Below are 25,564 nucleotides of genomic sequence, written 5' to 3' on the forward strand. Positions count from 1 at the left end.
TGAATTTTTGAATTTTTGAATTTTTGAATTTTGAATTTTTGAATTTTTGAATTTTTGAATTTTTGAATTTTTGAATTTTTGAATTTTTGAATTTTTGAATTTTTGAATTTTTGAATTTTTGAATTTTTGAATTTTTGTATTTTTGAATTTTTGAATTTTTGAATTTTTGAATTTTTGAATTTTTGAATTTTTGAATTTTTGAATTTTTGAATTTTTGAATTTTTGAATTTTTGAATTTTTGAATTTTTGAATTTTTGAATTTTTGAATTTTTGAATTTTTGAATTTTTGAATTTTTGAATTTTTGAATTTTTGAATTTTTGAATTTTTGAATTTTTGAATTTTTGAATTTTTGAATTTTTGAATTTTTGAATTTTTGAATTTTTGAATTTTTGAATTTTTGAATTTTTGAATTTTGAATTTTTGAATTTTTGAATTTTTGAATTTTTGAATTTTTGAATTTTTGAATTTTTGAATTTTTGAATTTTTGAATTTTTGTATTTTTTAATTTTTGAATTTTTGAATTTTTGAATTTTTGAATTTTTGAATTTTTGAATTTTTGAATTTTTGAATTTTTGAATTTTTGAATTTTTGAATTTTTGAATTTTTGAATTTTTGAATTTTTGAATTTTTGAATTTTTGAATTTTTGAATTTTTGAATTTTTGAATTTTTGAATTTTTGAATTTTTGAATTTTTGAATTTTTGAATTTTTGAATTTTTGAATTTTTGAATTTTTGAATTTTTGAATTTTTGAATTTTTGAATTTTTGAATTTTTGAATTTTTGAATTTTTGAATTTTTGAATTTTTGAATTTTTGAATTTTTGAATTTTTGAATTTTTGAATTTTTGAATTTTTGAATTTTTGAATTTTTGAATTTTTGAATTTTTGAATTTTTGAATTTTTGAATTTTTGAATTTTTGAATTTTTGAATTTTTGAATTTTTGAATTTTTGAATTTTTGAATTTTTGAATTTTTGAATTTTTGAATTTTTGAATTTTTGAATTTTTGAATTTTTGAATTTTTGAATTTTTGAATTTTTGAATTTTTGAATTTTTGAATTTTTGAATTTTGAATTTTGGAATTTTTGAATTTTGGAATTTTTGAATTTTGGAATTTTTGAATTTTTGAATTTTTGAATTTTTGAATTTTTGAATTTTTGAATTTTTGAATTTTTGAATTTTTGAATTTTTGAATTTTTGAATTTTTGAATTTTTGAATTTTTGAATTTTTGAATTTTTGAATTTTTGAATTTTTGAATTTTTGAATTTTTGAATTTTTGAATTTTTGAATTTTTGAATTTTTGAATTTTTGAATTTTTGAATTTTTGAATTTTTGAATTTTTGAATTTTTGAATTTTTGAATTTTTGAATTTTTGAATTTTTGAATTTTTGAATTTTTGAATTTTTGAATTTTTGAATTTTTGAATTTTTGAATTTTTGAATTTTTGAATTTTTGAATTTTTGAATTTTTGAATTTTAGAATTTTTGAATTTTTGAATTTTTAAATTTTTGAATTTTTGAATTTTTGAATTTTTGAATTTTTAAATTTTTGAATTTTTGAATTTTTGAATTTTTGAATTTTTGAATTTTTGAATTTTTGAATTTTTGAATTTTTGAATTTTTGAATTTTTGAATTTTTGAATTTTTGAATTTTTGAATTTTTGAATTTTTGAATTTTTGAATTTTGGAATTTTTGAATTTTGGAATTTTGGAATTTTGGAATTTTGGAATTTTTGAATTTTTGAATTTTTGAATTTTTGAATTTTTGAAGTTTTGAATTTTTGAATTTTTGAATTTTTGAATTTTTGAATTTTTGAATTTTTGAATTTTTGAATTTTTGAATTTTTGAATTTTTGAATTTTTGAATTTTTGAATTTTTGAATTTTTGAATTTTTGAATTTTTGAATTTTTGAATTTTTGAATTTTTGAATTTTTGAATTTTTGAATTTTTGAATTTTTGAATTTTTGAATTTTTGAATTTTTGAATTTTTGAATTTTTGAATTTTTGAATTTCTGGATTTTTCTTAATTTTGTGTTTTCTTTCGCAGTTCCAAGATTGATGCGTGGGTTCGACAAACATCTTGACAGACCCAACTGCTAGCGGAGATTCTGTCATGCCAGCACGGCGTCCAAACTGGGGCTCGTTCCAGGCGGACGGTCTCCTAGAGGAGGCCGCTCCGCTTAAGTCGATCCTCCAGGTGAAAATCGGAAATGGAATCACGATCGTGGCGCAATGCTTGGGCACCTTCGTTGCTCTTGTGTGGAGTCACTCGGGATCCGGCATGAACCTGAGTCTGCACCAGGACCTTTCCCGAAGGCGCGTAGAGGAAAAGAGCCAAAATCTCCAGGACGAGGAGAACTTCCGGCGTGCCAGCTCGGAACTGAGTCTAAAATAGGACGCGGAAATCAACTAGATCGCCGGCACAAGCACGCTGGAATGATATCAGCATCACCTCTATCCGAGTGGCCCCGCCGCCGACGTCACTCGCCCACTCTGTTGCACAAAACGCCAAACGCTGACATCAACCGTGCATCAACGAGTGCACTACGGAAACGCCTCCTCCTCCTCCTAAAGCAACTTGTCAACGGCGATGACGGCGCCCAGCATTACCCAGCTGCACCACGGACATCGAGGCCAGATCGGGCCAGTTCGAATCGTCACCACTTTTGGTTCTGTTTTGATATGAACAAATAAATTAAATTTAAATGAACTCTTCTTCTTCTTATTTCTATCGAAATTTTGAGCAGCAACGGTCAATTCAAAAAGGTAAATATTGAAGTGGCTGCGTTCTGCGTGCTTTTGCCGGGGTATGCGTTACTGCGTTACGTTTGCGATATCGGAAATAATCGTTTGCGATATTGGAAGCAATGTTTCCTGCTGACGGGTGGAAACCGAGATTTGCGATTTTTAGAGCAAATCGAAAGCAAAGTTTCCGATTCCGCAAATCGGATTTTGTTCCGTGCATGGGTAACAATGAGACACTTTGATTTTTCTTCATTAATTTTTCAAAATCTACGGAAATCTTTCAAAACATGAATTTTTAGTGATTTTTGGCATGTTTATTGAGTTTGAACTTCATTTAACCAAAAATATAAAGTTATTTGGTAAAATATATGGATTTTACAAAATTTAAATACTTTTTAGTATAACTTTTGTTAATTAAAGTTTCATGTTGGCAAAATTGATTTAAATGTTCAAGGTAAGTCACCTGCAATGGAACAATACAAAAACATGATGTTTTACTAGAAAAGTATTGATTTTCGTAGAGTGTCTCATTGTTCCCCAGCTGTCTCATTGTTCCTGCCAAGTGCGTCTACAATGAGACAGTTGAATAACTCTGGCTGTAGACGTTAGATCGATCTCATATTTTGGTCAATGTTAGAACACATTAAAAGAAAGAAAATGCAACAAAAAGCTCATCAAAACATGCTGATGAAAAAAATATAAAAATCGTTGAAAGTTAAAAACCAAAAGTGTCTCATTGATGACTACCCTACCCTACGTTGTTTTGAACGCGATAAATGTGTGCGAACATAAGAATTCCAGAAAGTCAATGATCTCAATGTAGCGTTATCATTCTTTTGTTATTAATTATTAATGTCTCAGCGGTTTTATTTCAAATTATGTCAGTAAATGAAAGAGAAAAAAACACTTTCTTGAGTTTAACAGACTGTGAACTACAATGAAACTTCAAAAAGCGACGTGTGTCGATATGACAGATGAAAATAAAATTTCAAAAAACATCTTTAAAAGAATTTTTATTGAAAAATACGTTCATTGTTGTCAACTATCTTCAAGCCCGCCCGTGTTTTAAAGTTCTTTGAATACTGTGGTTACACAGAATCCGTATCTGAAATGTGCTGCAATCGATTGTTTTGGTTGTGAATTTTGTCATGGTTGTTATCGATGAAAAATTGAAATTGATAAGCTTCTTGATAGCTCAAGTAGATCGACCTAGTGTGAAAACTACACTTCAAGTTAGTGAATAAAAACTGCCAATCAGAAATGTTCATTTCAAAAGTTGAATCTCTAGTTTTGATAGTGATATCGTGGAATGTTGCACTTGACGCTCAAGATCCTCCTGCTCCTGCTAATGTGATTGCCGATGGAGTTTACTACAACACCTCAACTGTTCAACGATACATCGTAATCAACGACAAAAGGGTCAACTTCTTCGAGGCATGGCGTGCCTGTATGCACTTGGGGCTACGACTGGCCTCCGTCAACAGCAGGGAGGACAATTTGGCCCTTTTGGTAGCTCTCCAGCATGTCGGACCACATCATCAGGGGCCTTGGTACATTGCTGGAACCGATTTGGGCGAGGACGGAAAGTACGTTTGGATTACTACCGACCAGAGCGTCGGATTCGGAACGGGCTACTCCAACTGGGGCGTGGATCAACCCGACAACTATCTGGGTGGAGAGCATTGCATCGAAGTTGGTGCGTTCAAGGGATCTCATTGGAATGACGTCGACTGTAATACCAACAGGCCGTATATTTGTGAACGGGTTGAATATTAAAACTTGATACCATATCGACGCTGTCGTGCTATCTTGTCGTTTGTTGCTTTTTGACGTTCCGAGAAAAATGCGTTTTAAGGTTTGACCTTGAATAAATTGCGGGCTTTTCTGTGCATTCTACGGACATTTGGTTGAATTCAGCTGCAGAAGTCCATAGTTATAATATAATAAGTAAACAGAAGACGTGCATGCAAGAGTGACAAAACTGTATCTGAATGAAATTCCCTTAGGCAAGTTGTCGCACTTACAGGGTGTGCCAAGATTGCACGACCAGATCGAAAACATCAAAATAAAAAAAAACTAATTATTCACTCTATAGCATTGCCCTGGCGTTCTTGATTGCGAGATTCCTACTCGAAACTAGGTGTCCGAAGGCTTGATTGTTGAGGCAATTGCAAACCTCTTTTTACACCTAAGCTTCCATCCACCCCGGGATTCGAACTGACGACCTTTGAATTATGAGTCCAACTGCCTACCAGCGACTCCACCGAAGCAGGAACCATACGACTCCTACACCTGGACTGAGCTAACGACCTAACCTGTAGTTTAGACCGGGGCCAACATTTTCTTCCCAGTCCGACGGAAGGCGTGATCAGACAAATCTCGTCTCAAAATTTGCCACCGGGACCTTCTGGGATCAAACCCAGGCCGACTGGGTGAGAGGCATCCACGCTTAACCCTATATTATGGGTCCCGGAACATCGAAAACATCAGTTTTTCTTAATATTTCAGGATTGAAATCAATTTTTGGGAATCTATGATGATGAAAGCTGCACAAAATGGTTGCCTTAACTCAAAATGGCCCAAAATCAACTTGCAAAAAGAAATCACGATCACGACGATATTTAAATAGTATTTGTACTCATATCGATCATCAAACATAAAGTCCCGTCGATATCTTCTCAACGAGTCACTTCCACCATCATCAGCCACAGATCAACTGCAGTAGATCCACAGATCCACAGAGTACTCCGTGGTAGATCGGTTACATCGCCACTGCCCCAGCAACATCGTTTCAGGAAAGAAATCCCAAGCGCGACTTTTATCGTGTGATCGTTACTACTAACGATAAAGTATTACATGAGTGGTATCTGTCCAGGTACGAGGGCATGCCGAACATCGATATGACCAGGTCGCAATAAACGGCAACTATGACGTCCAAATGGTGTCCAACGGCGATCGTCATAACGAAACAAACCATAATATGCGAAGAAATTAAATTACTTACTTTTATGCGCGTGCGCGATACCTTCTCCGGCCGTAGCCACGAGGAGTTGGGGAACTTCCCGGAGAGGGTTGGCTGCCAACTGGTGGCCATTATTGTTATTATTATTGTCGCTGTCATATTATTGAAGAGGAGAGCGCCACGAGCTCGCGAGCAATGGTAAGATTGTCACTTTCAAGCATCACGATCGGGCACGGGGAGTGGAGAGCTGCGGATGTATTGAATGGATTTGAATAAATGGTTGTTTGCTTGTTGGCAGTGGTTGTCCTCCAAGTTTTGAAAAAACAAAAAAAACAGAAAACAAAAAACAAAAAACAAAAAACAAAAAAAAAAACAAAAAACAAAAAACAAAAAACAAAAAAAAAAAACAAAAAAAAAACAAAAAACAAAAAACAAAAACAAAAAACAAAAAACAACGGACAACAGACAACAGACAACATACAACATACAACATACAACAGACAACAGACAACAGACAACATACAACAGACAACAGACAACAGACAACAGACAACAGACAACAGACAACAGACAACAGACAACAGACAACAGACAACAGACAACAGACAACAGGCAACAGACAACAGACAACAGACAACAGACAACAGACAACAGACAACAGACAACAGACAACAGACAACAGACAACAGACAACAGACAACAGACAACAGACAACAGACAACAGACAACAGACAACAGACAACAGACAACAGACAACAACAGATAACAGACAACAGACAACAGACAACAGACAACAGACAACAGACAACAGACAACAGACAACAGACAACAGACAACAGACAACAGACAACAGACAACAGACAACAGACAACATACAACAAACAATAAACAACGGCATCGATATTTTTGGTAGTTGGTTGGTTTTTAATCTCAAATTGACGACCACTGCAAACTTGGACCAATATCAATCCCGTTTATTTGAATGCACTATTTTGCACGGAACAAACCTCTTGGATCAGCTGATGGAGCTCAAACCGCACGGTCGGTACAGACGCCGGTTCGATCTCTCTCCTGGCAACGGAACGCACCAAAGGTGGCTTCCAAATTTGGACATCCGGAAATTGGTACCCTTCCTGCACCGCAATAGACCCACAATTGGAACGTGCGAAGCTTAATTGGACGGCACAGACTAATGTGCGTGTGCAATACCGCTCTCGCCAGCGTTTGGAGTCAGCGCGCGCGAATTGCCATTGCAGAATCATGTCAAGTTCTTGCAGCCACTGCTGACTGGGTTTCGTGGCGACAACCCACGCCATCGTGACCACCTTTCATCCCGCGCCGAGTGACAACGCCGACACCCGGGCTCCAACCGAGAGTGTCACAAATTTCATGTTGTAGCCCCGGCACCAGTGTTTACACCGGGTTCTACACAACAAGACACTTTCCGGCTTTTGCGAAAGGGGGAAAAGATCCCGGCCGCCGTCGTCATTCGGAGTGTTCAGTCCCAGGTGCTCAAACTGCATGCCAAGGCTTCGAGAGAGCTGGAGGTGGCGTGGCCGTGGAGATTATCTAAATTGGGTGCTGCCGATTTTGCGCGTTTACCCTTTGGCGGTTGCTTAAGGAAATTCTGAGGGAATTAGTAATATCTTGAGAAAAAAAAGCTTATTTTCGAATTTTTGAACGTACATAACTTAACAACAATGTTCGTTGTCATATTGGTCATGTCTGTGACATAACTACCTTCACAATTTTTAGTCTGATCTTTTGTCTAACTATCATAGCTAATTTCCTGGAATTTTGTAATGTTTTCGAAAAAAGGTGCAGGTGGTTATGTCACAGACATGACCCATTTGACAAAGTACTTTGCAAGAGGCTCTATAAATATCATTACTTTTTCAATTATTTGTTCTGCAATTTTGACAACCTAAAAAATAATGAAGTGTTTCAGTGAGCGTGTCAACACAATATAAGTAAACTCAACTCAAATGTACAACAAAATCGATGTTCAATTTTGTCGAGAATCGCCTCCCCAAAACATTAGACCGTTGAGCGTTCCTAAACACTGTCGACACCGCACCAGAGTGCCGACGGACGGCGTGCCGGCCGTGACGTGGATCGGAAATCGTGATAGAAATGTAATGAACGATTTGTTTATTTTATTATTACTTTTGAATAATAATTAAATTAAATTAATTCAATACAAGCGAGATTGGTGGACGGGTGGCTGCTGCTCGACATTTCCAAACTGCTCTGGAAAAAAAAGACGCTGACGGAATGACCTACCGGCGGTCGATTCCGAAGGCCCCCTTGATAATTGATCCCGATTTTGTCAAAGTGCCACAAATTGGCACGTTTCGCGGAGGGCCTTTTGCAGGAGTGATCACGAACTGCGCCGAGTGTTGATTTCGAGAGTAATTCCGCGGAAATGTGCTAGAAGGTAGAAGGGGGTGTTGTTGAGAAGGTGTTTTAGCAACCTCTCCATTCACAGAAGTGTACCTTCGACACAATCGTCGGAAACAGCAATTAGTAGCTGCCTTTGGTAGTTCGAATTGGGCTGGTTTGTTGAACGCCTTTTATGGTCAACACTTTCGATTTCTATTCTTGGAGCCGCAGGACATTGCGGACATGATTCGGACCGGGTGTGAAATAAGGGCGTTTACTAGGTTATGGTTGATTGTAGAGTTGTTTACATCAGCAGAACTAGAACTAATTTATGTGGGTTGATTAAGAATTCATGCTTTTAAATTGTACTGTTTCAAGACTCGTTCACATAAAAAAACTGATTTAAGGAAGGAAGCGTAATATTTCTTTATCAATATCTAAAATTGTTCACTATTGATGCTAAGTATTATGTATATTTTATTAATATGTGTCCACAACACAGTTTTTTTAAATATATTTTTGGCCTCGTTCAATATTTGTTGTTAACAAGGCCGTTACAAATATTTTTTGAAGTTTATGTCCCTCGGCTCTGACCAAAGTCGAGGGGGGGAGCAAAAAAAAATAATTGAGATTATAAGCCTTGGTTTTAACATTTGGATGAAAAAAGTGATTTAAAATGCATTTCACACGCGCCCAGTTGCTTTCCAATCATTAGTTTTCAAAATATCGAGGTATCGACTGAAATTTTTTTTTCGTGTAAAAAAAACCTTTTGTCGTACTGTACATAAGTATTTCATGAAAATTTAATATGTTTTCAAAGGAGAGCAGTTCTCTCAGATTTCGGTCATTCAATTTTTTTTTGTATTTTTTAATCCGACTGAAACTTTTTTGGTGCCTTTGGTATGCCCAAAGAAGCCATTTTGCATCATTAGTTTGTCCATATAATTTTCCATACAAACTTGGCAGCTGTCCATACAAAAATGATGTATGAAAATTCAAAAATCTGTATCTTTTGAAGGAATTTTTTGATCGATTTGGTGTCTTCGGCAAAGTTGTAGGTATGGATATGGACTACACTGGAAAATAAAATGCCAACTTTTCAGAAATTTCCAGGTTGTGCAAAAAATCTTCGAACGAGTTATGATTTTTTGAATCAATACTGATTTTTTCAAAAAATCGAAATATTGGTCGCAAAAATTTTTCAACTTCATTTTTTGATGTAAAATCAAATTTGCAATCAAAAAGTACTTCAGTGAAATTTTGATAAACTGCACCGTTTTCAAGTTAAATCCATTTTTAGGTAACTTTTTTGAAAATAGTCTCAGTTTTTCATTTTTTTAAATAAGTGCACATGTTTGCCCACTTTTAAAAACAATATTTTTGAAAAGCTGAGAAAATTCTCTATATTTTGCTTTTTTGAACTTAGTTGATACGACCCTTAGTTGCTGAGATATTGCCATGCAAAGGTTTAAAAACAGGAAAATTGATGTTTTTTAAGTCTCACCCAAAAAATCCATTATTTTCTAATGTCGATATCTCAGCAACTAATGGTCCGATTTTCAATGTTAAAATATGAAATATTTGTGAAATTTTCCGATCTTTTCGAAAAAAATATTTTCAAAATTTTCAAGTCAAGACTAACATTTCAAAAGGGCGTTATATTGAATGTTTGTCCCGTTTAAAATGTTAGTCCTAATTTGAAATTTTTGAAAATATTTTTTTTTAAAAGATCGGAAAATTTCACAAATATTTTATATTTTAACATTGAAAATCGGACCATTTGTTGCTGAGATATCGACATTAGAAAATGATGGATTTTTTGGGTGAGAATTAAAAAACATCAATTTTCCTGTTTTTAAACCTTTGCATGGCAATATCTCAGCAACTAAGGGTCGTATCAACAAAGTTCAAAAAAACAAAATATAGACAATTTTCTCAGCTTTTCAAAAATATTTTTTTCATTAGTGGGCAAACACGTGCACTTATTTAAAAAAACTAACTTAATCCACCTATGTGGTTGATGCCTTCCTCACTTTTTACCAACAATGGGTAATATGAGTGGTTTGGACACATATTCCAGCTATTTTTTTGAATCCAGAAAAAAACGTACACACATATAACTTAAGTAATCATAACTCGAGACAAGGTTGCCAGATCTTCAATGTTTTGGACTCGTTGGAAAGGTTTTTCGATTACCTAACCAAGGATGTGTCGGATGGTGGATCCGGACATAGTTTACATACATTTAAGTGAGATCCGGCTTCCAAAAAGTACATAAATATTACTTAAGTGCACATATCTCGAGACAGGGTTGCCAGATCTTCAATGTTTTGGACTCGTTGGAAAGGTTTTTCGATTACCTAACCAACGATGGGTCGGATGGTGGATCCGGACATAGTTTACATACATTTAAGTGAGATCCGGCTTCCAAAAAGTACATAAATATTACTTAAGTGGCCATATCTCGAGACAGGGTTGCCAGATCTTCAATGTTTTGGACTCGTTGGAAAGGTTTTTTGATAACCTAACCAACGATGGGTCGGATGGTGGATCCGGACATAGTTTACATACATTTAAGTGAGATCCGGCTTCCAAAAAGTACATAAATATTTTTTAAGTAGCCATATCTCTAGACAGGGTTGCCAGATCTTCAGTGTTTTAAATTCGTTGGAAAGGTTTTTTGATTACCTAACCAACGATGGGTTGGATGGTGGATCCGGACATAGTTTACATACATTTAAGTGAGATCCGGCTTCAAAAAAGTGCATCAATATCACTTAAGAGGACATATCTCGAGACAGGGTTGCCAGATCTTCAATGTTTTGGACTCGTTGGAAAGGTTTTTTGATTACCTAACCAACGATGGGTTGGATGATGGATCCGGACATAGTTTTCATGCATATAAGTGAGATCCAGATAAATGTGAAAACACATTTTTATATATAACTTTTGAACTACTTATCGAAACTTCAAACAATTCAATAGCGATGCACAGTGGTTCAAAAGGCTGTTTTGACGAACTTAATTGATTAGAGCAAAAAGTAAGCATTTTTGTGCATCGACATGTTCTACAACTTTGTTCAGCGTTGTCATGGCCTACTTTTGATGAAATTTGTTTTTCAAAATACTCATCACAGTAGGCTATGGAATTTCTAACTTTTGACTGTTAAGAGATAGAGCTTTAGTGTCTTCGGCAAAGTTGTAGGGCTGAAATTTTCCACAAACTTTGTCGAAGACGCCAAAGCTCTATCTTTGCGTTGAATACCAGTTTTGGAACCTTTTTCATAAATCCCTGCCGAAAACCAGTTTTTTTACTAAAACTATGTTGAATTTTGATTTTTGACGATTACAATGTTCAGAAGAGTTGTCAGTAATATCAAAACAAACAACTTTGTCGAAGACGCCAAATTGATAGGAGCTATATGTGATGAGTTATAGCAAGATTTCGTGATAATTTAGCTAGTTTTCGAGATCGGTATACAAAGCCTCGGGCAAATTTGGGCAAAAACCCATACAATAGGCTTCAAGTATGACTATTCCACTACAAAATGTCAGGTGAATCATTCGTCCGAAGGTTTACGGTCATAGATTTCTGAGCATTTCAATTTATTTTATTTTTGATGACTATTTAAATGCATTTAGGACACTTTTAAGGCACATAAGCCATTTTTGCGATTTTTTCGGACACACGAGGCGTGTAGGCCAGACTCTTGTGAAAATTTTGATGTATTGGAAGTCTATCTTTGGAACCTATTGGCTAATAAATAATATGAATGTTTGAAATAATTTACTGTCTTTGCAACACCAACGTTATTACGTTGTCTAGATGTCTAGATTCGCCGATTAACTCTTTTGGAAGGAATTTTTTTTTCAAAGATGTTCACAAAAATACACTGGATAACCTCAAAAATAGACTTCCAATACATCAAAATTTTCACAAGAGGCTGGCCTACACGCCTCGTGTGTCCGAAAAAATCGCAAAAATGGCTTATGTGCCTTAAAAGTGTCCTAAATGCATATAAATAGTCATCAAAAATAAAATAAATTAAAATGCTCGGAAATCTATGACCGTAAACCTTCGGACGAATGATTCACCCGACATTTTGTAGTGAAATAGTCATACTTGAAGCCTATTGTATGGGTTTTTGCCCAAATTTGCCCGAGGCTTTGTATACCGAGCTCGAAAACTAGCTAAATTATCACCAAATCTTGCTATAACTCATCACACATAGCTCCTATCAATTTGGCGTCTTCGACAAAGTTGTTTGTTTTGATATTACTGACAACTCTTCTGAACATTGTAATCGTCAAAAATCAAAGTTCAACATAGTTTTAGTAAAAAAACTGGTTTTCGGCAGGGATTTATGAAAAAGGTTCCAAAACTGGTATTCAACGCAAAGATAGAGCTTTGGCGTCTTCGACAAAGTTTGTGGAAAATTTCAGCCCTACAACTTTGCCGAAGACACCAAAGCTCTATCTCTTAACAGTCAAAAGTTAGAAATTCCATAGCCTACTGTGATGAGTATTTTGAAAAACAAATTTCATCAAAAGTAGGCCATGACAACGCTGAACAAAGTTGTAGAACATGTCGATGCACAAAAATGCTTACTTTTTGCTCTAATCAATTAAGTTCGTCAAAACAGCCTTTTGAACCACTGTGCGATGTATGGGACCCTAAACCAAGTCGAATGCAACCGGTTTGATCAAAATCGGTCCAGCCAGTGCTGAGAAAACTTGGCAAGATTTTTGAACACATACATACATACACACACACATACACACACACACACATACACACACACAGACATTTGTTCAGTTTTCGATTCTGAGTCGATAGGTATACATGAATATAGGTCTACGAGCTGTTTTTCAAAAGTTCATTTTTCGAGCAGGATTATAGCCTTACCTCAGTGAGGAAGGCAAAACATGAAAAAATAGATAGGCAAAATGTAATAATAGGAGGTGGTAGAATAGGCTAAATACTACCAATAAAAAAACACATACTAAACAAGATAAATGCAAATTAAAATACTAAATATTAAACAAGAAAAACATAAAACAAGAGAAGTAAAGTTTTTCATAGAGCAAAAGTTGCTCAAAATCACCTTTTGAACATGGGAAAAATAAAAATTTAAAAAAAAAAAATTGGGGCAGTAGAGGGTCAACACATGGATGCTTGATTTAAAATTTCATTCAAAAAGCGTTTTTTAGAATTGGAAAAAATGTTGTCAGCAACTAGTTGCAAAACTAGATTTTAACACAACTCGCTGTATTTATCAACCCCGGTTAACTTCGTTGCATAAATATTCGACCCGTGATGAAAAAAACTTCTTTTTGCAATCAGCAGATTCTGTCTTAAATATAATTATTGAAGTGTTCAAAGAGATTTCCTGAAAGTTTTTCACAAATAAGGGTGTGCTTCAAATAACAGTGAATCTAAAGCAGAGCCCAAATTCAAGAAGAAAATTGTGAAGAACAGAAAAAATAGTGAGAATTAGCAGCATCTAACTAAATATTCCTGGCTTGGCATTCACGGTGAATTTGACGAAGTTTGAAGTGCTGAAATACAGGAATTTTTTTTTCTGATCAATTGTGTTCATATCTTAGTAGAGTAAAATTTTTGGTTGCGGTAAGTGTCTTTATTTGGATCTCGAGCCGGTTTACTGTTAGGGAAATTATTCATCAGAAAGAATTAATTTCGTGATGGAAATCAGTGGCTCAAATCAAGAGCAAACGACGGTTGCCTTTTGGCCTTTTTTTTATAGCTTAGAATTTCGCCTTGATTGCCTGAAAAAGTAGAATTATTTAGTGTAGTTATTTAATTCAGAAAAAAAAGCATTACCTTTTTTATTTGGTTTTTGTTTTGGACCTTCCAAGTTAGCAACATGGTTTTGTACCTTATGGCATCGTTTAATTTTGCAGAAACATTCTATCGTCCGCAATTTTGAAACTAGAACTTTAATACAAAGTTCACTTACGAATGAGACAAGGCTCAAAATTAGGCCAAAACACCAAGCCATCCAAGCTGGAGTAATGTCAGAGAAAAACAATGCATCCATGGTTTATGCGACTCGTAATCTGTGAGGGATCTATGACATTTCCCCGAAACCCATATTACCGAAGGGACATTTCCCCGAATGCCACTTCCCCGAAAAGACACTTCCCCTAATAGTCATTTCCCCGAATTCCATTTACCCGAATTTCCCATTTCCCCTAATCGTCCACATTCCCGAATGCCATTTTCCCGAATGGGCCACAATCCCGAATGCCATTTACCCGATTAGTCATATCCCTGAATAGTCATTTCCCTGAACGCCATTTCCCCGAATGCGGTCAAGCCGAAATGCCCGGTGCCCCGGAGCGCGCGCGCTCCTGGGCACCGGGCATTTCGGCTTGACCGCGTTCGGGGAAATCGCATTTTACAGTCGACTCTCTGCTTGTCAATATCCAAGGGACCGTCGAGGAAGAGAATCATCAGATTACAGAACGATGCAAAATGAAGACTCGATTGAAAATATTTTTCTCTTGATACCCAGCTATGGGAGAGAATCATGGCAACGTCCATCAAACAAAAACACACAAATTTCAAACACCCTTTAAAGCTTCGTTTCGCCAAGCAAAATGTCTGTGCAAGCCATGAAAACTGAAATTATTGACAACCGGAAGAGATTTTTAAAGCAAACAGGGACTGAAGAATTCATCGATAGATGGAGAATTATTGATATCTAGAAGATCGACAGCCAGAGAGTCGACTCTATAAGAAAAAAAAATGATGGCACTTTTTATCACATCAAACTACATATAATATTTCTTGAAAGGTTCGTATTGGCCTTGAATGATCAACTTTCTTTTTGGCTTCACTCAGAACAGACGTTGCATTTTAGGGGGGAAGTGGTGTTGGAAGGTTTGGTACTATTCATTCAAATACAATGAATATTGTTACAGACTTTTTTTTTATACATTCTCAAAACAAATACCTTTTTCTTATAGACATGATAATAATAATGCAATAGAAGTTTTGTTATTTTTTATGATTCAAAAACATACCGTGCGATTTTCGTAGTACCCCGTATCAGTAGAACCCAGTTCACACTGATCATTTTATTCACATTGCTGGTTTGGGATTTGGCGAAAAGTATAATCAACAAAAATTTGTACCAGCCTTATGTAACTATTTGTTCGATTTTTTGCATTTTTGAACAAAAATCGAAAAAAAAATCCTTGCAAATTAAGCTTAAATTTGTGATATTATTGTTCACAAGAAAAATAAGCTTTACTAAGTACAATGACCCTTTGAACGATCGCAAAGGATTTAAAATGGATTTTTAATTCAATTTCTAAAAATTCACTTCACGGCCCTTCTTGGCAGAAAAGCTCCTACTTGACAGCTCGATCCAGGGGGGCCATAGTTGATCCATCGAAAAAATGTTGTCTTGTCAATAACTTTTTTTTTGCATAAAAATGAAGAAAAAAAAGTTATCAGAAATGGTTTTTAATCGTGTTTCTTACCGTTGTTCATAAAAATTGACAAAGGGCTTTACTACCCAATTTACAACATTTAATCAACAGCATACCCGAAAAAGCTGTTTGTTCGGAAAATTGAGAAAGAAAATAACTGTTAGTCATGGAAAAAGGCTTAAGCGAAAATGATGATTAGGGGATATGCAAATTCGGGTAATTTTAAATTTAAATAAACGGCAATTGGCGTAAGTGTCACTTCGGGGAAATGGCATTCGGGGAAATGGCCGATTAGGGGAAATGGCATTCGGGGATATAGCCGATTAGGGGAAATGATATTCGGGGAAATGGCATTCGGGGATGTGGCTGATTAGGGGAAGTGGTATTCGGGGATGTGACCAATTAGGGGAAATGATTTTCGGGGAAATGGCATTCGGGGAAATGAGCTAGACCCATCTGTGAGTACTTCCGTCCAACGTTTGCCAGTACTCAAAGAGTCCACTTTCGAGGATATACGAAAAAGTAAGGCTTAAAATTTTAAGAAACGGGCTTCGATAAGCCAGATTAATCGTTAAGTGATTCATTGACAGAGGTTCACGTAGCACTGTGTAACGGTGCATGCGTTGGTTGTTGTCGTAATAATAAGAAGCTACGAATTCAGCTACATTTTTTGTAGCAATGTAAGCATGTTCCATGTCCATATCAACGATCGATTCCAAGCTATCGACTACTATACCACCGATCAAACTGTGATTCGTCGCACTAGGATAGCTCAACAAATTCACTTTGATTTTGATTCCGGAATCAATCAACTCTTGCAACGTGTTGATCTGTCGGGTTGCCGGCTTTCTGATCATCATTGATTGCAGTTTGGTTTCGTAGGCACAAGTTGTGAAGAAGATCAATACAATCAACGATAGTAGAGCTATCTTTTCACATCGTCTAGCTTTATGTAGATCATATCGTTCGAATCCACACACAACTAACAGGATTGGATCATTTCGAAGAAGCGATGGAAACAGCAATTTCAACAATTCCGCTAAACCAAGAAGTGATCCTAGTAGTAACCAAACACCCCATTGAAACGGAAAAAAGAACAGCTGCACGATTATTAGTTGGGATCTGGGCACTAAAATTGTTTCGTAATACATTAGCGATGTTAAAAGGCGGTTAAAACCAAATCTGTTATAGTTGTCTAAAACGTAAAATGTTAAATCAATATCGATTCGTTTAGTATCAAAATGCCTGAGAAAGCATGGGTCACTAAAATCGTTTGCCCTGTTGCCACAGGGATGATAAGACTTCCAGACAGTGGTGTTCATGAGCAAAGCGGTTTCTTTTGACCATAAATATAAAGGTGAATCGCTAATAATTTTTTTTCGTCCCGCGATCTTCAGCCGTCTTCCGTGTATATTGTGAATCATAGAACTGTTGAACACCTCACTCGGAGCTCCCAAATAATTCAGCTGAGTTCGTTTAACTATATCAACGGCCCACATTCGACGATGCTTCTCGTCCAAATAAACCACATTGTAGTAGTTCAAATTTCTTAAAATCTCATCACATTTAACAAAATCCTTGGATTCTGTATCGACAAGCACAAGTATCTTAGTACTAGGACTCATGAATTCCATTACGTTGTTGAAATAGTAATAGTTGAATCTTTTCGATAGTTGGTTGGCCTCAAGCACAATCAGCATTTTCTCAGTACTCCACTGGTCAATACGAACGATAGGGGCATATGTTAAAAATATCTCCTTCGATACAAACTTAAGCTCCGGCGCCTGAAGAACCTTCTCGAGGCTAGTGTTTTTGGAAAATCGGTAAAATACACAACTTGGTACACCAGATTCGGAGGCTGCTAGGTAATTAATTACTGAAACGATGTATTTGGTAGGTTGTGACGAGGTGCTTCCAGTTCTAACAAATAAAATAAGGACCACAAATATTGCCAGTAACCATACAGAAGAAGCCATTTTAGAAGCACATCGCTCAGGGTTTGGGTTATTCTCACAATGAAAACTGTTATTATTTTACACCACAACAAACTTAGCTTACATATACCTTTAAACACTATAGATGATTGAAATTTGATACAAACGCGGAATGGGTTCGTTCAAAAATTACGACCATGAATAAGGGATGGAGGGGGGGGGAGGGTCTTGAGTTTTTGATAGACCATATCAAAGTATAAGAAAAGTGCGTGACAGGAGGGAGGGGGTCTGAAATCTCACAAATCTGTGAACGTAGTAACTAAACAACCCCAATGAGGATCAATCGCTATGAAATCAGTAGAAAGATTTTGCATATTTTCATTAAAACCAGCGAATAATTGATACTACCGTCATGTGGGGCAAAACGGTACACAGCCTAGTTACTGCATTAAATTGTGAAACAAAATTTTTCTAGAGTATAAATACCCGTCTTTGCCAAAGTTTGTCAAAAACAAAAACAAAAACAAAAACAAAAACAAAAACAAAAACAAAAACAAAAACAAAAACAAAAACAAAAACAAAAACAAAAACAAAAACAAAAACAAAAACAAAAACAAAAACAAAAACAAAAACAAAAACAAAAACAAAAACAAAAACAAAAACAAAAACAAAAACAAAAACAAAAACAAAAACAAAAACAAAAACAAAAACAAAAACAAAAACAAAAACAAAAACAAAAACAAAAACAAAAACAAAAACAAAAACAAAAACAAAAACAAAAACAAAAACAAAAACAAAAACAAAAACAAAAACAAAAACAAAAACAAAAACAAAAACAAAAACAAAAACAAAAACAAAAACAAAAACAAAAACAAAAACAAAAACAAAAACAAAAACAAAAACAAAAACAAAAACAAAAACAAAAACAAAAACAAAAACAAAAACAAAAACAAAAACAAAAACAAAAACAAAAACAAAAACAAAAACAAAAACAAAAACAAAAACAAAAACAAAAACAAAAACAAAAACAAAAACAAAAACAAAAACAAAAACAAAAACAAAAACAAAAACAAAAACAAAAACAAAAACAAAAACAAAAACAAAAACAAAAACAAAAACAAAAACAAAAACAAAAACAAAAACAAAAACAAAAACAAAAACAAAAACAAAAACAAAAACAAAAACAAAAACAAAAACAAAAACAAAAACAAAAACAAAAACAAAAACAAAAACAAAAACAAAAACAAAAACAAAAACAAAAACAAAAACAAAAACAAAAACAAAAACAAAAACAAAAACAAAAACAAAAACAAAAACAAAAACAAAAACAAAAACAAAAACAAAAACAAAAACAAAAACAAAAACAAAAACAAAAACAAAAACAAAAACAAAAACAAAAACAAAAACAAAAACAAAAACAAAAACAAAAACAAAAACAAAAACAAGAACAAAAACAAAAACAAGAACAAAAACAAAAACAAAAACAAAAACAAAAACAAAAACAAAAACAAAAACAAAAACAAAAACAAAAACAAAAACAAAAACAAAAACAAAAACAAAAACAAAAACAAAAACAAAAACAAAAACAAAAACAAAAACAAAAACAAAAACAAAAACAAAAACAAAAACAAAAACAAAAACAAAAACAAAAACAAAAACAAAAACAAAAACAAAAACAAAAACAAAAACAAAAACAAAAACAAAAACAAAAACAAAAACAAAAACAAAAACAAAAACAAAAACAAAAACAAAAACAAAAACAAAAACAAAAACAAAAACAAAAACAAAAACAAAAACAAAAACAAAAACAAAAACAAAAACAAAAACAAAAACAAAAACAAAAACAAAAACAAAAACAAAAACAAAAACAAAAACAAAAACAAAAACAAAAACAAAAACAAAAACAAAAACAAAAACAAAAACAAAAACAAAAACAAAAACAAAAACAAAAACAAAAACAAAAACAAAAACAAAAACAAAAACAAAAACAAAAACAAAAACAAAAACAAAAACAAAAACAAAAACAAAAACAAAAACAAAAACAAAAACAAAAACAAAAACAAAAACAAAAACAAAAACAAAAACAAAAACAAAAACAAAAACAAAAACAAAAACAAAAACAAAAACAAAAACAAAAACAAAAACAAAAACAAAAACAAAAACAAAAACAAAAACAAAAACAAAAACAAAAACAAAAACAAAAACAAAAACAAAAACAAAAACAAAAACAAAAACAAAAACAAAAACAAAAACAAAAACAAAAACAAAAACAAAAACAAAAACAAAAACAAAAACAAAAACAAAAACAAAAACAAAAACAAAAACAAAAACAAAAACAAAAACAAAAACAAAAACAAAAACAAAAACAAAAACAAAAACAAAAACAAAAACAAAAACAAAAACAAAAACAAAAACAAAAACAAAAACAAAAACAAAAACAAAAACAAAAACAAAAACAAAAACAAAAACAAAAACAAAAACAAAAACAAAAACAAAAACAAAAACAAAAACAAAAACAAAAACAAAAACAAAAACAAAAACAAAAACAAAAACAAAAACAAAAACAAAAACAAAAACAAAAACAAAAACAAAAACAAAACAATTCTCAGCAGGTACTCTGCAATTAAATCGCGTTTTTAAATATAATTTAAATATTTATTTAGAACAATACACTTTTTTAAAACATACTTCCTACGAATGATAAAAATGATACGAAAAAATGTTCAAATTCAACCTGAATTGATAACTTTTATTTCAATTTTGTCTCCTATCTATCTCCCCTCTACAGGTGACCCCCAGCACCACCCGGCGCACCAAATCCTTCGACGACAGCGCGTGGAAATCCCAAAATCGGGACGCTGCCCTACAACACTTCCCATCGGCCGTTTCATCCGTTGCTCTATCGTCATCGGAAGACCCCTCTACCGAGCCCGACTTCAGTTACAGCTCCACGGGCACCACCACCAGCATCAGCTGCGGCGGTGGCCTGGACGATATTCTAGTAATCGAAAGTGAAAGTGCCGACCCGTCTGGGAGCTATTCTCGGTGTGGAACCCTTAGCCGGGGCGAAGTCCGCAAAAGCCGGTCCAAAATGAAGAGCTACCTCAAACGCTGCAAGGATGCCCTGATTGGGCCAAGTCCGCAAACGGAGGACACGTGTCCAATCACACATCACGAAGCGATCGTCCAGCATCAACAGCAGGACCAACAACAGTCCCAGCTTCCTCCGGCGGTTCCAATTCCGACCGCCAACTGGTATCTGGACGATCAGCTGTTCGAGATACGGCCGGAAGATAACCGAGAACCGTACTCGTCGTTCGCCTCGGCTAGGCTCAAGGAACAGCTGGAGAGTGAGGAGCAGCAGCAGCAGCAGCTTGAGCAATTGGGTCATGAGAAGCAAATCGACCAACCATTGGCCAAAGATGGTGATGATCCATTGGATTTCGTGAATGAAAGTGGTGCCGGAGGTGGTGGATTGGAACCAGCTCGCGTTCAGGGATCACAGGTAAGTCCCGGGGGGAATGGTTTGGACGAAGTAGTTGTCTGGATTAGAGTTGAATGGAGGGAGAACCGAAGTCTAATAGATTGCTGAGAACTGATAGTGGACATAGAAGATCGCTGAAGGGATGGGCAGTGGTGGCAGAAGGGCTTATTGTGATACTCTGTTTATTACTAATGTTGGATGACAAGAGATAAATATTTGTTTCTTTTGGATTTTGTTAGAAGGAGGTATTTCAAATTGATATTCCTCAAAAATACAATTAATTTTAAAAAAAAAACTTTTTCTGACAACACTGCCGTACCAACATTACCAAGACCAGTAAAACACCGCGAGAGCGCGCGTGCGGGGGAGTTCAGGAGAGATTAATTTGACTATCTTTGATTGGAATCTTCTACGGTGGAGTCTGTTCTTTCATATTTTGTTACCACCCCCGCAGGGGGAAGGCACATTTGAAGCAGTGAGAGTTCAGTTTCGTTTTCAATATCGAGCAACGACGGCGGCGAGCCTGTCCATAAATGGTGGATGGACTCTTCGATGGGAGGGGGTAGAGCAGCAGTTAGTGAAACTTTAGTTGTTCTCATCATATGCTGGCTGGGGGTCGTCTGTACTAACCAGGAGGGCCACCTAGCGATATCATCCGGTCAATATCTTTGTTAGAGCGGCTGGAAAGCTCCCATGACATCGAGCAATGAATAATGGTTTAATTTCGCGAATTTATGGGCGTCACTGATTGGGTGCGATGGGAGGACATGGGATTGTACTCGATTCATGGATTTTTGGAAGTTTAAGAAAAACGGAATGGCAAAAGAGTTTTGAAATTTCTTGGCTGAAAAAATGTCACCTAAATGCTAAGATTCAAAAGTGTGTTCTACTAACTTCACGGCGTGTTTTCTAGAACAACCTTATCAGGAAAAAAATAGTCATCGTTACTTTCAAATGTGTCTTATAGGAAATTTTCTCAGCTTTCCAATGCTTCTAGAGCGAAATGTTTCATCGAGAAATTTCTGAGATATCTTTATTTTAAGTTTTTTGTTTAAAATCCTTCATTATTTATTGAAAACTTTTTAAACACTGATCAGAAAAATAGTCAAATGATATGTTTTATGTGTCTTTTACTCATCAAAATAGGCAAAATAAGACAAGAAACAAATTTGTAGAATGTTGCAAATCGCTAAACATTTTTAAAATTATATTTAACTGAGTTTTGAACTTGTGGAATTTATTCAGTAATTAGAATTATAAAACCGTATTTAAATGAAAATTTTACTACAATTAATAGATTATTACATAATTTTTGTGAACATATATCACGTGATTTGGCTCTGATTTGGCTGATACTACCAATTTTTTTTTCGCAGATGTAAGATTGTTATTGCATTTTTATGAATAAATATTATATTTCCTTTGTTTAAGGAAATATCACCAGGATTTAACCATTAACCAGGAACATAGATACAAAACATGATTTAAAATCGGAAATGTACTACAAATTACTGTTGCATGCTTCAAAAGTCATATTTTCATAGGTATAAAGTAAATATATATATATATATTTTTTATTTTTTTTACTGTTGAAAGTATCATTAAAATTTTGTGTTTCAACTGAGAATGTTGAAAACACCTTCATAAACATTTTTTTGTTGAAACAAAAACAAAATATTGATTTTAACAAAAAAATCAAACAGAAGCCTCCATTACAAGCTATTTGGACAAAACTCAAGATACTTCAGATAAGACTTCTATAACATTGCTGATTACTTGATCATTTCATACAAAAAAAAAAAAAAGAACTTAAAAATACCTTTCATTCTCATGAAAAGTATTTCTCTTGAAAATCTACACAGTAATTTGTAGCTCAATTTCAAGTAAATAACATGTTTTGGTATCCATGCAACTGGATAATGTTTTGTTAAGGAAATATGATATCTATATATATATATATAAAAAATTTCGATGGTTTTGTTCGAACGCGAATCAGTTCAATACGGAGCGTCGGATCGAGGTGCTTTTTGTTGCGTTGGGTTCGTATAAGCCCAAGGAAGGTTTATACGCTAACTAATTGACACTTTGGCCACTCTGGAACCGATTCCGGAGCATCGGCAAATTGTATGGAGAAAGTTACGTAAAATCATATTTTAATCACAGAAGGCTGAATAAGCAAAAAATCAAAAAACGTCAACAAACGAAAAAAATAAGCAGAACGAAGTTTGTCGGGTAAGGCTTGTTTATTCATAAAAATCTAATTACCCTTAACAATCTCAAACCTGCAAAAATTTCGATTGTATCAGCTAAATCCAAGCTAAATCAGAGCAGACGGCTGATATTTGTACACAAAAATTTTGTAATAATCTATTAATTCTTGTAAACATATATTTAAGTACGGTTTTCTGATTTTAATTTCTGAATAAATCCCGCATATTCAGAAACTCAATTAAAACTTATTTTTTAAATATTTAGCAATTTGCTACCTTTTACAAAGTTGTTTCTTGTATAATTTTGCACATTTTTATGAGTTAATGATACATAAAACACACCATTTGACAAGTATCCTAAACTGTTATTATAAAGTTTCCAATAAATGATAAAGGATTTTAAAAAAAAACCTAAAATAAAGATATCTCAGAAATTTCTCGATGAAACATTTCGCACTTAGAAGCATTGGAAAGCTGAGAAAATTTCCTATAAGACACATTTGAAAGTAGCGATGACTATTTTTTCTCCTTAAGGTTGCCCAGAAAACACACCGTGAACTTTACTACTGAAGATTCCAACCATAAAATTATCCAAAATTACATACATCCTGCACCAGATGCATTCATGGTCATATGCCATTAAGTAGGGGAGGTACGAGTTGTAAATTTGGTAAATTATGAGGGGGTATAAAATTTTATAAAAATCTTATGTTACTTTTTTTTAGAAAGAAAATTTAAAAAGTTTATGTTGTAAAAAAAGGTATGAAGATTGTCTTGCAAATATTACTACGAAAAACATCCCCAAATTCCTCTACCTTTGTGCCGAGCATCGGACGGATGAAAAAAGCATACACAGCATAAAAATTGATTCGGTGAAATCACCCAATAAATCCAATTAAACGCGAATTGTATGTTTTGGTTACTTTGTGCACACAGCTCGTCCGACGATGCAAATTACATTAATTGCATTTCACCATAAAGTGCACCTCGAGACGTTTTCTTCGTCAGTCTGGTCCCAAGTATCGATCGCAGTCGGTTTAGCTCGCACAGACCATATCTCTGTGTCATAAATAAATATGTGTCCAAAAGAGGAAGGGGGAAAGCACCTTCTTCGGGAGAAAATGTTGGCCATCGAACTACTTACTGGCACAAACTGACCAACTGTCCAGTTGTGCGTTGTCAGAGGTACTCGATTTCGCAGTGCAGGTCGTCAAGGGTATCGATTTCAACGGGGCTACCGAAGTTGGTCATAAGTTGGTGGCGTCACGGAAGGACTGTTTGTGACAACACTTGGTTTGGGGCGCCGAGGTACATTATGTGTGAAATTTAAATCTTGTTAAAAAACTGCAATGAATGGGGGACGTGGGTAATCAATTGCTCACACTTAAACAGCTTTTATATGTAATAACAGGAAAAAAGTGATAATGATGGGCGTATGTTTCGATTGCTTGCATATTGTTGAAATGTTTTCAAGTTTTTATCTAAAAAGTTATGCTTTTTTAAAAGAATAATTGCTGTACATTTTTGTACTAACGTGATTAAAAAATATTTTTTTATTATTAGATAAGTTGCCAAAGTTTTGAATAAAGTCACCTGATTTTCAGACTATAAAACCATTCTAATGTCTTACGATTCCAATCCAACGATGGTTCAGATGAAGAATCCTATCATAGTTTCGAAAAAAAGTGAGATCCAACTAAGGGCTAATGAAATGACACTGAAAAAGTATGAGGGGCCAAAGGAGGTGGTTGAACGCGAACAAGGAAAATCACTCACGGAATCCTTAGGGGAAGAGAATCTCCTTCCAACGGTTATCTCCAATAACTGCGAAAAAAAAAATCTGACAAAGCTGAAAAATAGGGCTTGCATTCTGTTGGGGCTTAAAAGAGCGCGCCAGACAGCTGGTTAACAGATTTAGTATCAAGACAATCCTTAAGAATTAACAATAAACAACTATTTTCCACTTGTGACATAGTTTTGGTTTTCCACTAACCACATTCAGCCTCCGCCATTACACCAGACTGTCCCTGATGTTCCCTCCCTGATCTCCGGCTTTGATTTTAACTACTAATAAAAAGGAAAATCATAGATGAGCAAAGGTCAAACGGATGGAGTGGAAATCGAGCTCATAATTGTGTAATTGTGAAAACAAGAATTGAAGAAAGATAAGAAAAATGGAAAGATAATATGGTTGGTTGGATGGAACCAAAAATCCCCTCTTAAAGACATAAAAGAGATAGATGGTAAGAAGAGCCAAAGAACAACAAAAAATCAGGAATGAGAAATAGTCAATGCGGATGGAGAGCAAATTGAACTCTCCCAAATGAAAAAGGTAATGAAAAAGTCCTCAATGGGAATATTTTAAGTGATCTAGAATAATTCTCTTAAC

General features: G+C 34.5%; 1 protein-coding gene across 2 annotated transcripts in view; it reads left to right on the forward strand.

Moving 5' to 3' along the window:
• Positions 1-25,564, forward strand: part of LOC120429807 (uncharacterized) — a 767,258-nt gene that overhangs the window by 92,752 nt on the left and 648,942 nt on the right. For both annotated transcript variants that reach the window (XM_052710925.1, XM_052710926.1), the window contains exon 2: positions 20,270-20,986. In XM_052710925.1, coding sequence (XP_052566885.1) covers positions 20,270-20,986 — 717 coding nt within the window. The remainder of the gene's footprint in view (positions 1-20,269; positions 20,987-25,564) is intronic.

Source organism: Culex pipiens, chromosome 3 (assembly GCF_016801865.2).
Source record: "Culex pipiens pallens isolate TS chromosome 3, TS_CPP_V2, whole genome shotgun sequence".
Taxonomy (NCBI): Eukaryota; Metazoa; Arthropoda; class Insecta; order Diptera; family Culicidae; genus Culex; species Culex pipiens.